Raw genomic sequence first — 15253 nt, forward strand, 5'->3', positions numbered from 1 at the left:
CTCGAGCAATTATTTTATATCGATAATAATGCACGTCAATACTTAAATGGTATCGATACTCCGCCACCCCAATTGTGTGCGTCTATTGCGGCTGCAGCATTTTCAATATTCGTTTTCGTCGTGAAACTGTGCACCAAATCAAAGAAAAGCATAAAAAAAGTGTTGCACAATGAATACACTCGGTCCTAAAAAGGACGGAAGTCCCAATATTGAATTTTTCCAATCGCCGGAGACGCTGCAAGGCTTTGAGTCTATACGACTATGGCTACAAAAGAATTGTAAAAAGGTGAGTACAACGCCGCCACCGTAAGCGAAAACAAAAATGGCGCTTCGCTCAAATTGAAAACATACGACAACTTACGTCTATTTGTATTGCAGTACTTGGCGCATAGCTCAGAGCCAGTAACAAAGGAATCCCTTGCACAATTGCTAATACTATTTCTGCAATATGTGGAGGCCAAATTGGGAAAAAACTCGGCTGAACCGCCGGCAACGAGAATCCCGGTAAGTGTGTGTTGGGGGGGAACAGGGTGTTTTGGGTGTGCAAAATGTTTTGTATGTACACGCGCAATAGAGATGCGCACATGCGAGAATTTCGAGACGGACACGAGTTGACCTATTCAGGCACGAAACATGTTTATTTATTTTTTTTTTTAAATAAAAATTACACGCTTCATGATGTCCTATATTAAAATAAAACATAAAAGGCGGCAATCATAGGGTACAAAAACAATATTTGGATTCTTAAAAATAGTGATAAACCTCTAACTTATTTTTGTATTTAAATATGTAAACTGTTTATAAATTTTAAATTGTTTTATGTACAAAAAAGTAATAATTTATTAAATAGTACCCAAAAGTTAATGAAAAATACTAATAAATTCCTTTATTGCAGATGCGCTGTTTTCTGGATTTCAAAAACGGTGGAGGTCTCTGCATAATTTTCTCCACCATGTTTCGTTTTCGGGCCGAGCAACGTGGCAAAAAGTTTGACTTTTCAATTGGGAAGAATCCTACCCGCAAGGATCCCAACATTCAATTGCTGATCGAGATCGAACAGGCCCTTGTAGAGGCAGATCTCTATCGCATACCTTACATCTATATAAGACCAGAGATTGAGAAGAGCTTTGAAGCACGTCTGCGTGAGATTCTTGACAATCGGCGTGTTGAGATCGTCACTGATGAGGAGGATGCCACGCATATTGTGTATCCTGTCGTGGATCCACATCCTGATGAATATGCTCGCCCAATTTTCAAGCGTGGCAATCATGTCATGCTTCACTGGTACTACTTTCCTGAGTCATATGACTCTTGGACACTGAATAGCTTCGATTTGCCGGAGAATATACCCGAGAACCCAGAATCGCCTGCAGAACGTTGGCGGGTGGCTGCATCATGGATTTTAGACCTGGAGCAGTACAACGAGTGGATGGCCGAGGAAGATTACGAGGTGGATGAGGTGGGAAAGAAAAAGACGCACAAACAGCGCATGTCCATCGATGACATTATGTCCTTTGGTGATGACAAAAAGAAGCCCACCACGAGCAGCGGCAGCGGCAAACAAAAACGACGTCGGTCGCCGTCACCCACAACCTCAACGTCTACATCGAAGCCGGGAAAGCGAAAGCGGTCTCCTGCGGTCATTCACAAGAAATCGCGCAACGATGACGACGATGAGGATCTTACACGGGATCTCGACGATCCGCCGGCTGAACCTAACATCCAGGAAGTGCATAAGGCAACGCATTCGGCGCTGCAATCGACAGCCAGCCCAGCACCCGGTGGCAAATCACGAGGTGACAACGATATGATGCCTATTAAAGGTAAGTTATCATGTTACCCAATTGGCGTTTTATATTTATCTTAATCGCTGTTAAACAGGTGGCACCATGACTGATCTGGACGATGAAATGACTGGCGGCAGTGCTGCCCAGGCGCTGTCCACCGGCGACGGCGACAATTCTCAAACGGGCAAGACCAGCGACAACAGTAATACCCAGGAATTTTCATCCTCGGCCAAGGAGGATATGGAGGACAATGTGACCGAACAGACGCATCACATCATTGTGCCCTCATATTCGGCCTGGTTCGACTACAACTCAATTCATGTCATCGAAAAGCGCGCCATGCCCGAGTTCTTCAACAGCAAGAACAAATCCAAGACACCAGAAATTTATATGGCCTATCGCAACTTTATGATAGACACCTACAGGTGCGTTTAACAGATATAGCCTTGGTTTAGCCCGGTTTTAACCTGGTTTTTGTTAAACATTAGTTTTTCACCTTTTCTAATCTGTGCGGCGTTGAGTCATTTCAAACTCAAATTCTAACCTGTCCATTGATTTTTGCTTGCAGGCTTAATCCCACAGAATACTTGACCAGCACAGCGTGTCGGCGCAATTTGGCTGGGGATGTGTGCGCCATAATGCGCGTACACGCGTTCCTGGAACAATGGGGTCTCATCAACTATCAGATTGATGCCGACTTGCGTCCCACTCCTATGGGGCCGCCGCCCACCTCACACTTTCACATACTCTCGGATACGCCGTCTGGTTTGCAGGCAATCAATCCACAAAAGACGCAACAACCGTCGGCGGCCAAGACACTGCTCGATCTTGATAAGAAACCGCTGGGTAAGGAAACTGGCGTCGATTGCGATAAGACCAGCGGCGGCGGCTTAGGCATCAAAACAGAGACACTGGAGAATGGCGCCACTAGTGGTTTAGCCTCTGGGGTTAGCCAGTTTGGCCTGAAATTGGATCAATATGCCAAGAAACCGGCGGCCATGAAAAATCGCACTGCGGCGAGCATGTCGCGCGAGTGGACTGACCAGGAGACGTTGCTGCTGCTTGAGGGCCTTGAGATGCATAAAGACGACTGGAATAAAGTGTGCGAACATGTGGGTACCCGCACCCAAGACGAATGCATTTTGCACTTTTTGCGCCTGCCCATCGAGGATCCGTACCTTGAAGATGATGGCGGCTTCTTGGGCCCTCTTGGCTGTCAGCCAATTCCATTCAGCAAGTCTGGCAATCCTATTATGTCGACAGTTGCATTTCTTGCATCCGTGGTGGATCCGCGTGTTGCTGCTGCCGCTGCAAAAGCTGCCATGGAGGAATTCGCCGCCATCAAGGTAAGTTTCCCAAAAAAAAAAAAAAAAACAAGCATTAAACTAATTAATGAATATTCAAACCCGCAGGACGAGGTGCCAGCTACTATTATGGACAACCATATGAAGAACGTGGAGAAGGCCTCAGCTGGTGGCAAATTCAATCCCAACTTTGGTCTGGCAAACAGCGGCATTGCCGGCACTGGTAATGACAAAGACGATGACGAATCAAAGGAGGGAAACAATAGTAGCTCCACGGCAGGCGGTAACGATGAGGAAATGAAGGATATTAACAAAAAAGACGGTAAGCCGATCTACAATATTAACAACATTTTATTATGCATTTGTGAGTGCTTAAAACTTTGTGACCTTTAATTTAAATCGAAAAAAAATTATTTTCCTCATTTTGTATAGTAATCTGCTCTTAGTAGCAATATTTCTAAATAGTTAAATGTGTTTGAAGAAAAATATCACCATTTAATGTATTGTGTTAGCGAATATTACTTGCTTTATCTAATTAGTTAACAGCTAGAACTACTTCGCTCAATAAATTTCCATTCATCCTCTTTTGTTGGCAAACAAAAATTAAATATCTAGTGTTATAAGAAACAAAAGTAACAAAAAAGTGACTCTGGTGTGCGCGCTGTAATTATTTCATTACCTGACGCCTGCAATTTTAAAGTTAAAGTTTTAAAATGGGTGAAAGTCATTTTTAATTTTAGAGTCGAGTGCAAAGTTTGCTGAAAATAGAACCGGGAGATTCTTGAAATACCTTATATGTTATCCCATTTATGTACCAAATGACTCCGATACGACCAGCTTAATGCAAATTATTGAAATTGAAATTACATTTATAAATAACATTAACAGGCGCCTTATAATAACAAAGCATTTAAGCTTATTTTTTGTGGTGAATAAACAACTTTAGAGACCTCCTTCTTTAGTATTTAAGATTTGGTAACAGAGGTTTCCTCGAAAGTTTATTCATAGCTGACTACATTATCTCTAAAAAAGTTTAAACTTCGTCTTGCATATTCAAAAATAATCAAATTTACAAATTATTTTGCAAAGCTATGATTTTCGTCGGCTTGCCGATAAAAGTTTCGTTTGTCTTGCCAAAACCTTTTCAGTTCTCATTAACATTTCTTTTATTTACAAAATTTGCAAACATGATGAAAAATTGGCCTATTTTGTGTTGCCTTTGTTAACACACAAGCTACAGACGAAGCCAAGTCCAAAGACAAAACGAAATCGGATAAGCTCAACACAAACACAGACTCAAGTTCCACATCAACAACAACAACTACTACAACAGCAACAAGCAACACGCCCACCACCAATAACACAGATAAAAAATCTAAAGATTCGTCGTCGTCGTTGGCCGGCGGCGACAAAGCCAATAAAATCGACAAAATGAGCAACGCCTCAAACAAAACGGCTTCCAACTCCTCACCCACAGAAACTAGCACCAACAGCGATGTTGAGATCAAAACGGAAGACAACAGTGGGGACGGCGAGACCAAGGATGGCAGCAACGATGCCAGCAGCGGTGGAGCTACAGCCAAGGACGGGGCCTTCAGCGAGAACAATATGCAAACAGCAGCAGCCGCAGCATTGGCCTCGGCGGCCGTCAAGGCGAAGCATTTGGCAGCGCTGGAGGAGCGCAAGATTAAGTCGCTGGTAGCATTACTGGTGGAGACACAAATGAAGAAGCTGGAAATCAAACTACGTCATTTTGAGGAGCTGGAGGCAACCATGGAGCGTGAACGCGAAGGTCTTGAATACCAGAGACAACAGCTTATCACGGAGCGCCAGCAATTCCATCTGGAGCAGCTGAAAGCGGCCGAATTTCGAGCGCGCCAGCAGGCGCATCATCGCCTACAACAGGAGTTACAGCAACAGGGACAGCAAGTTGGCGCTGCTGCGGGTGCCATGATCATGCCGCCACAACAACAACAACAACAGCAGCAGACATTACCGCCGCCGCATCATCACCAGCAGCAACAGTCGCAGCAGCCGCAACCGGTGGGAGCGCCTTCAGCACAGCATCAACCGTTGCCGGCGCACATAGCTGCAGGTGCCAATGGTGCACCTTTTCCAGCGCCGCCAGTTGTCCCTCCTGCAGCCGCTGCGCCGCCAACACCGCCCGGCGAGCTGCCTGCACCTGTTGCGCAAGCTCAAGCGCCTACGCCAATGGGTGAGTAGAGTGCTAAAATTCAAGTTAGAATGCAAATTGACATGTTTGTGTTTTAGAAACTACACCGCCAGCTAATGCAGCACCTGTTGCCGAGGTCGCCAGCGTGGCAGCAGTTGCGCCCAGTACTGCGCCTGCTCCAAGCATTCCAGCGGCAAGCGTTCCGGCTGTTAATCCTCCTCCTCCTCCTCCTTCATCTTAAAACTATGTGTGTAGGCATGAAAAAAAACTGTAGTTATAAGTTGCACGCTCTCAGTATGTATTGTATACTCTTCCCTCCCGTAACCCAATTGTCTGTTCCCGCTTGAAATCCCTTCATTAGTGTACTTATATATTTTGTTGTAGTCCCTTTGTGGCGCCTGCTCATTTGTTCTGACTAGGCGCCCTTTCATTTATTTACACAATTTTGAACCAAGTTTCAAACCGAAAACTGCATTAAAATAAAGTCTACTCATATGTATGAAATTGAGCAATATTATTTATTTAAAATGTGTGCACTAACGACAATAATTCGATGATTTTGTCAGCTTACGTCGAGTATTTGAACAGCATCTGGTAGAACACGATATATGCATGTGTATACATATAAAAATCACGATGATGATAACGTGCTTGTATACATTCACTATGTTATAATCTGCTGGATTTTCTCAAAAAGTCAAAATCGATATTCAGTTATTTTGACACGGTCGGACAGAAGGTGCTGATCAATTTAAAGGTTTTACAATAAAATATTTTACGTTTGTATATTTATTTTTATGTTACATTTGCACAACTTCACTGTATTTACTTTTTTAATTTTCCATAGGAAACGCAAAAAAAATCTGTTGCTTTCGGGATAATCAAAATAATTAATTTTCTATATGCATCCGACTGCGATATGCCGCTTAAATTGCAGTAATTAGCGGAAGCGAAAGTAGAAGTGTGAAAAAAAAGTTATTCAAGAATATATGTATATTGAATTTGAGGTGATTGACATGCATAAAACTAACAAACGAGTCTTTTCATCTGGCCTATCTAATCGTTCTACTCAATATAGCTATTAATAAATTCAGTTTCCAGTCAATTCAATTTTCAGATTCATTCACAATGATATACCCTAAAAATCTAACTTTAGGTAGCGTAGTCTATACACTACAAAAAAAAAGGTAGCACACGCATGCGAATGGGCCTCGAAAGAACTTAACATGCAATAACCCAGTTCTGGCCGTACTCCTGTGCTCATTGGAAGGTGGTGCGTCTTCTGAGTATATTCGGTCGCTTGGATGAGGATGTGGGCTTGCCCAACTCTTCGTTGGAGTGTGCACGCTTGAGATTCTTAGGCGTCGCCGTCTCGCTTATAATTTTGGCCCTGCAGCCATTGGCCATGCATATGCGTGGCATCGCCTCCGGTGAGACGAAGACATTCGTGTTGTTGCCGTTGCTTTTTAAGCGCATTTTGCTTGTGAGCTCCTGCAGTGGCCGCTGAACAAAAACACTTCCGGCTGATTGCTCACAGTGTAAATCACACGCGTACTCGGCCATGCGCTGCACATAAACTCGATTGTAGAAGGTGATGATGTCCGTGTTCGGCTGCCCATCGGCCAAATGCACGGCTCGATAGATGGCACTTTGGGCGTGAGGCTGGCGTCGATACTGTTGAATGATATCGCTGAAGCTGATTCGCAGCTGTCCCTTGCGCACGCAGAGGTAGATCGCGCACATGAGCAGCTGGTCGAGGTGACGCTCCCGCAGCAGCTCATAGCCGTGCACAATGATGGAGTGTTCTAAAATGTGCCAGATTTTCGTGTAGCTGGCCAGCAAGGATAGACTTTTGCAAAGGTAAGCCAGCCTTTGGTTAGCCAGGTGATAAAATTTGCGCAAACAAATGTTGATTGCGCCAGACGCAGCTCTTACATTCTCCTGGCCCGAGCTTGATTGCACGTCTTGGCAACGTGGCAGCCCCGTGCTGGCATATATACGCCACAGCTGCGAGTTATTTTGCCAAATAAGCGAGGTCAGGCACTGGGCTTCGATGTCATGCAAATGCTTGATGAGATCACGCGTCAGCAAGCCGCTCTCATGTCGCACAACTAGCTCAATTATCTTTTGAAACTCATAAGCATCTATGTTAAAGCATTTCAGCAACCAGGGAAACTTAAGCTGCGTATCCTGGGCTTCAAAGATATGCAGTACCAGCTGCAGGCAGCAGGCAATGAGTGCGACATTAAAGGTGCGTTGCAGCTGGATTAGTAGCTGCGCAAGTTTGATCGTTGGCCTGCGACGCAGCTCGGCACCAATGATCTTGTCCAGCAACTGATAGTACAAGCCCCTAACCAGGTTAAATCGGCTATCAGCTGTGTTCGTGTTTAGAGCCGCTGCACTCTCAAACTTGTGGCACATCTCAAGCAAGGATTGCTGCAAGAGCTTGACATCGCTCTTGCCCAGAGCACCGCTTATGTAAGTGGCCAGCGTTTGCGGCAGTGCGTCTGCTAGCAACTTGGTGAGATTATCGCGTTGTGTGTCGCTTGTAAGCTCAGAGATTAGCTTGCGGTTTTCTTCGCTTATGTTATTTTGATGTTTCTCTTCCCTTAGCGCTGGTTCCTTGTCTGCTGTGGACGGTGGTGTGTGCTTCAAAAGTACCCTCTCGTCAATTTCGCTGATATCCGAGACGTGCACAGCGTAGCTGCGATTCAAAGATGCCAAGTTTACCTCTAAGATGCCATCTTTGATCAGTTCGCGCATAACCCGATCGTTGCCCAGCAAACGTTGATCCATAAACAAGCCCATCACAGCCTTGTGAAAGAAGGCGTTCTTCATGATCCGAGCACCCTTTGCTGGCAACTCCGGTATGAGACCGCATATGGCATCCATGGCACTGTACTTGTGCAGCAGATCAATGTCGAAATCCTTGTTGCACCAGCTGGGGGGCACGCCCTGAAACGCTGTGTTGATAACATCTGATTTGTACACCTCAAGCGCATTTACATAGACCAGTTCCAGGGTGCAGACCAGCACCTGGCAGCCATTGATTATATTGGTTGTTGCAAACGGGGGCAGCTCGTTGCGCACCACCAGAAACAGCAGCCAGCCAAATTCATAGATCATTTGGTAATAAGCACGACTGTCTGTTGTCGCGGGCAGCACAAAGAGTTGCTGAAAGATGCGCTTGTAGTGCTGTAGTAGAAGTAGCGTGATGCCGAGTCGTCGCTCCAGGTCGTTTACTTCCTGCTGAAAGACCTCCCCATTCTGCGCGAGCCAGTTCCAATGCTCCATGCGTTTTAGGAACTTGTTAATGTTTATACTAAAGCTGCGTAGCAGTTTGGTCAGCGATATGTTCCAGCTTTGGCATCGCGCCTTTTTATCCCATGGTTCATTGTCATCTGTTTTTGTGTTGACCACTTCTTGCCGCATGTCCTTCATTTTGGTCTGTTGCAGCTCGCTGTATACAGCGCAGCAGAGCCAGTCGTCAGCCTCATTTGATAGGACGCCATCAACGTTTAGTTTATGAAATGTTTTAATAGCTTTTTGCCAAATATTCTGCTCAATTTTTAGTTTCTGACAGTTTGCAACGAAGCGCTGAAGGATTGTCCCCTTGTCCTCGATCTTCATCATTCGTGTGCTGCAACAAAAAGAAAATAATGTTTTAGCTGTACAGTGCATACTTTACTTTGCAATATTACTTGCCTGGTATATAAAATTGCTCGAAAAGTTCTTAATTTTACGTATCTTTCGGCGCGAATATCAAAATGCGACGCAGCGCAGTGAGGTTGGTCACACTTTTTTTTTGTAATGAAGCCTGTCCGTCCCGTTTCTTAAAGCAATCAATTTAAATATATATTCTCAATTTCGTCAAATAATTAGGAGCAATTTTTTACGAAATGCACATAATATTCTTTAATAATTCTTAAAAGTTATGAATGCGCGCGTTATACTGCAAAATACAAACTTTAAAATAAGTGCGATAATTATTTGCTATGTTATGGTCCTGTTATGGCTCTGCTACAGATAGCGTTGGAAGTTAGTTTGCGCCTGTTAAATTAACATTCGCAAATTCTTCACAATTATTATCGAAAATAATTTGTTTCATATTAAGCATAAGGGGTTTAGTAATTTTTACAGTGAACTGCATTACAATGCATTGCAAAAGAGAAAGATTAAGATTATTGTAAAGTGAAAATAACACTTGGGCAAAATGTTAGCTGAACAGTGTAAAAACAAGCGTTACTTGGCAACTCTACAGTTGTTTTGTCTTTGCTGCCAACTTAGTTAATATGCTGCAATCGAACCGTGTCTTACAAAAGGAGCAGGCTGACTTATATGCCATAGAAAGGAAGCTAGTCAAAGTGCTTCCAGTTGTTCAGGAAGCCTTGAATTCCCTTAAGGTAAGGGCATCCACACAGACGCAATAGTTGAAAGAACATTTCCCACTTTCAGGTGGAGGAGCTGCATTTAAAATCACAGTCGGTACATCGAACGATTTCTATGGTTCCACCCAGTTCTAATCTTGAAGTTGAAGCCTCTGCTCAAAGCATAGTTACACCCAACGAGCAAATTAATCGGCAGCAAATTGACTTGGAATTATTCGGAAGCGAGTTGCAGACGTTTGAAGTGGAAACCGATTCGGACTAATCAATTTCACAGCTGTTAGTCATTTATTGGTACGAATTTAGCTAAGTTAAAAGAATTCCAAACACAAATGCGTTCTAATTTTAGGTAACTTAGGTTATTTTAAAAGAAATGAATTATGACATGTTGCAATTTTTTGTTAATCTGGTGAAAGCACCCGGGAAAAAATAAACTAAACTGCTAAAGCTATGCTATGTATTATACGCATTGTTACAATTATTATTATTCGGGCCAGCTCTACGCATCTTGGACACCGCCATCGGACGATTCATCCGAGCTATCGCGCCGTTTTTTCTTTTTAGGTGACGAGTTTTCCTGTTCGTCGGCGCTGTCACTGCTTTTGCTGCTGGAACTGGAGTCGTCGTTTTCACTGTCGCTAGAGGAACTAGATTCACCATCGGAGGAGCTGCCATTGTCGTCTTCATCGGAACTGGAACTATCCGAGTCGCTACTGCTGCTGCTGGAATCCGAATTTGATGACTCCGAACTGCCTTTCGAGCTATCTGAAGAGCTTGATGATGAAGAGCTGTTGCTGCGCTTTCTTTTACGTTTAACGCGCTTCTCGCTATCTAGACGTACTTCTGTGCCGGCATCTGGAGAACGTGCCTCACTGGCCGCCGTAGACTCTGCGGCGTTCGCGCTTTTCTCAGCTAAATGTTTGCTAAGCTGCTTTGTGCGTGAGCTACGGTGCACGTATTTTCGTTTTTCCTTACATTCGTAGCTCCAGTGTCCCAAATTCAGACATTTCTGACAGCGAATGCCGTTTGGAAAAGCAGCGGCCAACTTTGCAGAGCTGCGTATAAAATTCTCAGTTACGTTTCTTTTGGTTATTTTGTGATTAGCTTACCGCTGCTTTTGAGCCAGCTTGCGGGCTGCCAACCCCACCAATGTCATCCTTATATAATAATCTCTGAGACGGTGTTTGGAGCCAATTTTGACAGAGACTTGTAGAAACGTGTATATAGAAAAATGTATAAAATGCAAAAATGTTTTTGGTACTATTTTGTTTTGTTGTCACACACTGAGTGTGGCCGCAGTAATCCAAAAAGCCCTAAAAATACCGACTATGCCAAAATGGTATTTAATTGTATACTGTAATCGATTACAAAGTCGATAACATTAAAACATTATTTCTTGCAACTAGTTGTAAACAATTTGTTATAGAGTTATTTGCGTGCAAATATGCATTATTGCTACCTACCACATTAGGCAATAATATAACATAGGTTTTGCGTAATTAAGGGACAGGCAGACACAATTTTGCCTTACAAGTGCCAAGATTTGTTCAAGATTACCCATAACAATAACAAAACCTTTTGGTGACTAAGAGGCGAAAGTTGAAGTCCAAGAGACAATTGCAGCAAAGCAGGTAAAGGTAAACTGAGCACTGTCGATAGCCTAATTTGTGCACACTTAACATTTACATAGAATCAACTCCCAACAATGACCGAAACGGATGCAGCTGTCAGCACAGCGGGGACAGGTGTGGTTCCAGCAGCTGGGGTCCGATTCATGCCGCCCGAGGAGCTAGCCATGCAATCGCTTACCAAACAGCTATACAAATCGCGACTTTTTCGAGGCATTTACCTCGAGCGTTGCTTTGTCGAGCAGCTTGGTGGGTATCGCGATGTTATAGCCCTGCAGCGCAGTGAACGTGATCTGGAGAAGCAGTTGCTAAGCAGCGCAGCGAAACTACAACTGTTTTATCAACGCTTCGTGCCCAACATGTGGGTGGGTATTACCAAAGGCAGCGTGGGCAGCTATAAGCATACACCGCATCCTGCACAGCTGGACACCTGCGTTTGGACGGAGCTCAGTGATTTGGCATTTGGGGAATACTGGTTCAGCATTAGAACACTACGGTTTCGAGGTCAGGAGGTGCAGCTTAAACTGAAAATGATCCGCGCAGTTGAGGCAGATTCAACACCGACACTACGACACTCTCTTTCGATGAAAAGAGGCAGCCCCAGCAGAGCGCTTACATCTGGTGTTAGTGCTGAGGCAGGAGGAGCTGATGATGTCGTCAGCGAGGAAAAGCCAGCGCAAATTGGTCTGGATGATTTTCTGGCTGTTCTACAGCAATGGCGTCAGTCAGTTGTAACGACTGTGTACGAATTTATGGCCAACGATGTGAACAAGCGCAATATAATGGGAACCCTACGTTTCCTGGGTCTGCTTATCTTTTCGATATTGAGCGGCGCAGTTGTTGCGCTCCGTTTCATGGGCATCTTTGCGGTGCGTTTTCTTTTTGAGCTCAGCCGATTTACACACACCGCCACACCAATCGTTTTTAAGTTGATCGAGTTTTTCAACAAGATTGTCGGCGCTTTCTTTATATTGATAGCGATGATATGGAAGGATTTGGTAGTAAATCGTGGTGGATCTGCGCCCAGGCAGCCACTTGAATCAAGCAATCATTTCAAGAGCATTACGTATGAAAAATCCGAGTCGCATCGTCGCAGTCCACGCTATGGATCGTCACATTATCGGTAATCCTAATTGAATTGTGTAGCTATATCTATGTTGTCAAAATTGTCTAGTGGAGTTGCACCTGCATTTAGTCACTGGGGGTAGGGGTTCAGGGCATTTCCCTTTAAAAATTGTGTTATTAGCATTAAAATATATATGGCAGTCAGTCCCTTGGATTTCGTAGATGTTTGTTCGGCAAACATTTTTAACTAGAGATTTTTAATATTTTAAGATTTTGTAATTATTGGGCAATTATGTATTTTGTATTTTAAACAATCGCATGCTTATTAATTTTTATAGATTAATTCAATGTGTATTGTTTTCAAAATTGTATAGCCTGTCTAGTAAATGTTATTAAATTTTTGTGAATAAATCTGTTAAAAATGTATAAAACTATTTTGTTTATGAATCAAGAAGCACGTTTTAATATTTACGCTGTAGGCATTATGGAATATATAGAAAATCAGTTCTACAGATCTGTACAACTATTCTTTCAGACTACGTCCGATTACTTTATCAAGCCATTCTCATAAACGGCAATTAAGAGTTTTTGACCTGAATATTTTTTAAGCCCAGAACAAAATGTTGTAGCATATACTCTCCACTTCTCATGTTTTTAGTTCGAATCTAAAGTGTGAACTTCTCTTACAAGTACTTTAAAAATGTAAATAATCGAAAATTAGTCATATAACTTAATAAGACAAACTATATCATAAAGTTGTCATATGACAGGGTTTTGTGTGATTATTATAACAAGCATTAAGAGTATTCTGCTCGGAATCTTTTCTTCCTCTAATAAGGTCATCTATTCTATACTATTAAGCAAGTAGATAGTCTTAGTGTATATTCGTAGTTCGCATTTGTTGCACGACTCCGCCCCTCGGCCGGTTGGGCGAGAATCGTTTGTATGAAACTTTTTGCTTACCATCCGATCGTCCTCAAATAAACTTTCAAGGATCTCTGTTCAAATGTATTTAAGGGGTGTTCCACACTTTTCGAAAAATACATTCATCCTTGGTGTAAAGGTGGGTGACGTTCCGGGTTTTAGATTTATTTTCAAAGATCTATTAGAAAAATAATTTGAGACGTGTTTCACACTTTTCACAGAATCCAAGCTTCCTCGGTGGAAAATGCGATTCAAAAAATTTGTTTGGGCTTTTAAGTTTTATCCGATTTGCATTACATACTTAAGACGACATAAGAATACGTGTTTCAGCTATTTGGGAAATTTCACCCGCAGCAGTGGAAAATTGGCGGAAAACGTTTGTATGAAAGTTTTTTAATTACCGTTCGATCTTTGAAAAAAAAAATACTGTTAGCTTGTGAATAAAATAAAGACTTCTTTGTTTTGTTAGTTTTAATAGTTATACACTTTCATTTTATTACGTTACTTGATGTTATTCTCATTAAATTGTTGTCATATATTTATGTATTTATATATGTAGACTAGTATAATTTGTCGGTTTGTCACTAAATCTTATACAAATGATCTTCTTTTCGTGTTTAGTTTATTGGTTGCCTTGTTTCCAAACTTTGCATGGGGTTTCGTGTACTGGTACTCCTTTAGTATGCGCTCTAAATATAACTTGAAATTCAATTTTCTGTGGCATTTTATGGATATATTTATTTATTTCTCGCTAACTTTAAGGTTTTTCCAATTTTATTATTGGCCAGCTCTTTTGTCTAAATGTTATAAATTAATGTCCAGCTTAATAAGTCAACTAAATAATATATTTTTTGTGATACATACATATACCAATAAATATTTGATATTGTTATTTGTTTGATTTATTTTTTTTACGATGTTATATTTATGGAAATTGCTGCGTGTAATTTTATTTTCGTATGCAAATGCTTCAACGTACTTTGCTCATAACCTTTAATTAACGTTTTTATTTCGTATATTTTATTTTCAATAAAAAGCCTGTTAATTGTTTGCCGGCAATAAAATATGTGTTTCTTAGTTGTTGGTATCTTATTTGAGTTTGCTGCACTGTAAAATATGTTGTTAACATTTCATTATTTGTCATTCCTTGTTAATATTATGCGTAAGTAAAATGTTTTTCGTATTAGTTAAATTATGCTTAAATCGCTTTCTATAGTGCCGCCAACTTGTTGAGAAACGAATCAATTGAAAACAAACTTTAAATATGTTTAGTTTTACTCTTGCTTGTTAATGTAAATACTTTCCATTAGGTTTAAAGTAAAATGTACAATATACAGTTTCTGTGAAATGTCATAACGTGTTATTAACTTTTTACTTTCAAGTATCGATATAATCTGCCATTATTAACAAATAATTACACATTTATAGCGTACGTTATATTTAATTTAACACGTCCTTGCCTGCTGAAAATAATTTGTTCATTATTATTTTTTTAACAATTAGTTAGACATTTAGAGCAAAAACATTGATAATATAGATTGTTTGCTTTCTTTTTTAGTTTATGCATAAAAATTTTTCTAGTGAAATATATATGTAAATATATATATATTTATAAAGGTTTTTGAACTGCTTATTGTTTATAATTGCGATTTTGTTATTTGTTTTCTTTTTGTCAATTGCCATGTTAATTTCATTTTGTCAAAACTGTTGCCTGATTTTAATTATTATTTTTGGCATTCATATTAGAAGGAATATGTGTGAGGTGTTGTTGAAAAGATTGGTAAACTCAGCCTAAGGTAAAAGCAATACCAATACATTGATTTTCAAATATTTCTAATATTCTTGCCTGTGCCTCTATATATATATATATAAAACTGTGTTTGATTTAAAACAAATATCATTCAAAAGTTATGCGAATAATTCGTCAACATACTTGATTTAAAGTAAAAAAAATTTAAGTTTCATTCAAAGTTCATATATTTATTGT

General features: G+C 41.3%; 5 protein-coding genes across 7 annotated transcripts; 3 read left to right on the forward strand and 2 right to left on the reverse strand.

Moving 5' to 3' along the window:
- Positions 1-73: 73 nt before the first annotated feature.
- Positions 74-5749, forward strand: LOC115770748 (SWI/SNF complex subunit SMARCC2). Of its 3 annotated transcripts, none has more exons than XM_030716150.1 (8): positions 74-286; positions 379-504; positions 896-1823; positions 1882-2212; positions 2356-3133; positions 3200-3413; positions 4326-5306; positions 5363-5749. In XM_030716150.1, the coding sequence occupies exons 1-8, from the start codon at positions 170-172 to the stop codon at positions 5503-5505; spliced, it is 3618 nt and encodes a 1205-aa protein (XP_030572010.1). In that variant the 5' UTR covers positions 74-169; the 3' UTR covers positions 5506-5749. The 3 variants fall into 3 exon arrangements, with proteins under 3 accessions (XP_030572010.1, XP_030572011.1, XP_030572012.1); XM_030716151.1 differs by having other exon boundaries at positions 4332-5306; XM_030716152.1 differs by having other exon boundaries at positions 4569-5306.
- Positions 5750-6144: 395 nt separating this feature from the next.
- Positions 6145-9127, reverse strand: LOC115770912 (retinoblastoma family protein). The gene is made up of 2 exons (XM_030716357.1): positions 8970-9127; positions 6145-8904 (listed from the first exon to the last, which is right to left on the reverse strand). The coding sequence occupies exon 2, from the start codon at positions 8895-8897 to the stop codon at positions 6525-6527; it is 2373 nt and encodes a 790-aa protein (XP_030572217.1). The 5' UTR covers positions 8898-8904; positions 8970-9127; the 3' UTR covers positions 6145-6524.
- Positions 9128-9537: 410 nt separating this feature from the next.
- LOC115770704 lies at positions 9538-9936 on the forward strand. Its single transcript, XM_030716099.1, has 2 exons — positions 9538-9667; positions 9720-9936. Exons 1-2 carry the CDS (start codon positions 9557-9559, stop codon positions 9912-9914), a joined length of 306 nt encoding a protein of 101 aa, XP_030571959.1. The 5' UTR covers positions 9538-9556; the 3' UTR covers positions 9915-9936.
- A 53-nt stretch (positions 9937-9989) lies between these two features.
- Positions 9990-10926, reverse strand: LOC115770703 (zinc finger CCHC domain-containing protein 10). The gene is made up of 2 exons (XM_030716098.1): positions 10759-10926; positions 9990-10704 (listed from the first exon to the last, which is right to left on the reverse strand). Exons 1-2 carry the CDS (start codon positions 10803-10805, stop codon positions 10149-10151), a joined length of 603 nt encoding a protein of 200 aa, XP_030571958.1. The 5' UTR covers positions 10806-10926; the 3' UTR covers positions 9990-10148.
- A 93-nt stretch (positions 10927-11019) lies between these two features.
- On the forward strand, positions 11020-12639 carry LOC115770702. The gene is made up of 2 exons (XM_030716096.1): positions 11020-11280; positions 11340-12639. Exon 2 carries the CDS (start codon positions 11355-11357, stop codon positions 12402-12404), a length of 1050 nt encoding a protein of 349 aa, XP_030571956.1. The 5' UTR covers positions 11020-11280; positions 11340-11354; the 3' UTR covers positions 12405-12639.
- Positions 12640-15253: the final 2614 nt, after the last annotated feature.

Source organism: Drosophila novamexicana, unplaced genomic scaffold (assembly GCF_003285875.2).
Source record: "Drosophila novamexicana strain 15010-1031.04,08,12 unplaced genomic scaffold, DnovRS2.1 tig00004560-arrow-pilon, whole genome shotgun sequence".
NCBI classification, from domain to species: Eukaryota; Metazoa; Arthropoda; class Insecta; order Diptera; family Drosophilidae; genus Drosophila; species Drosophila novamexicana.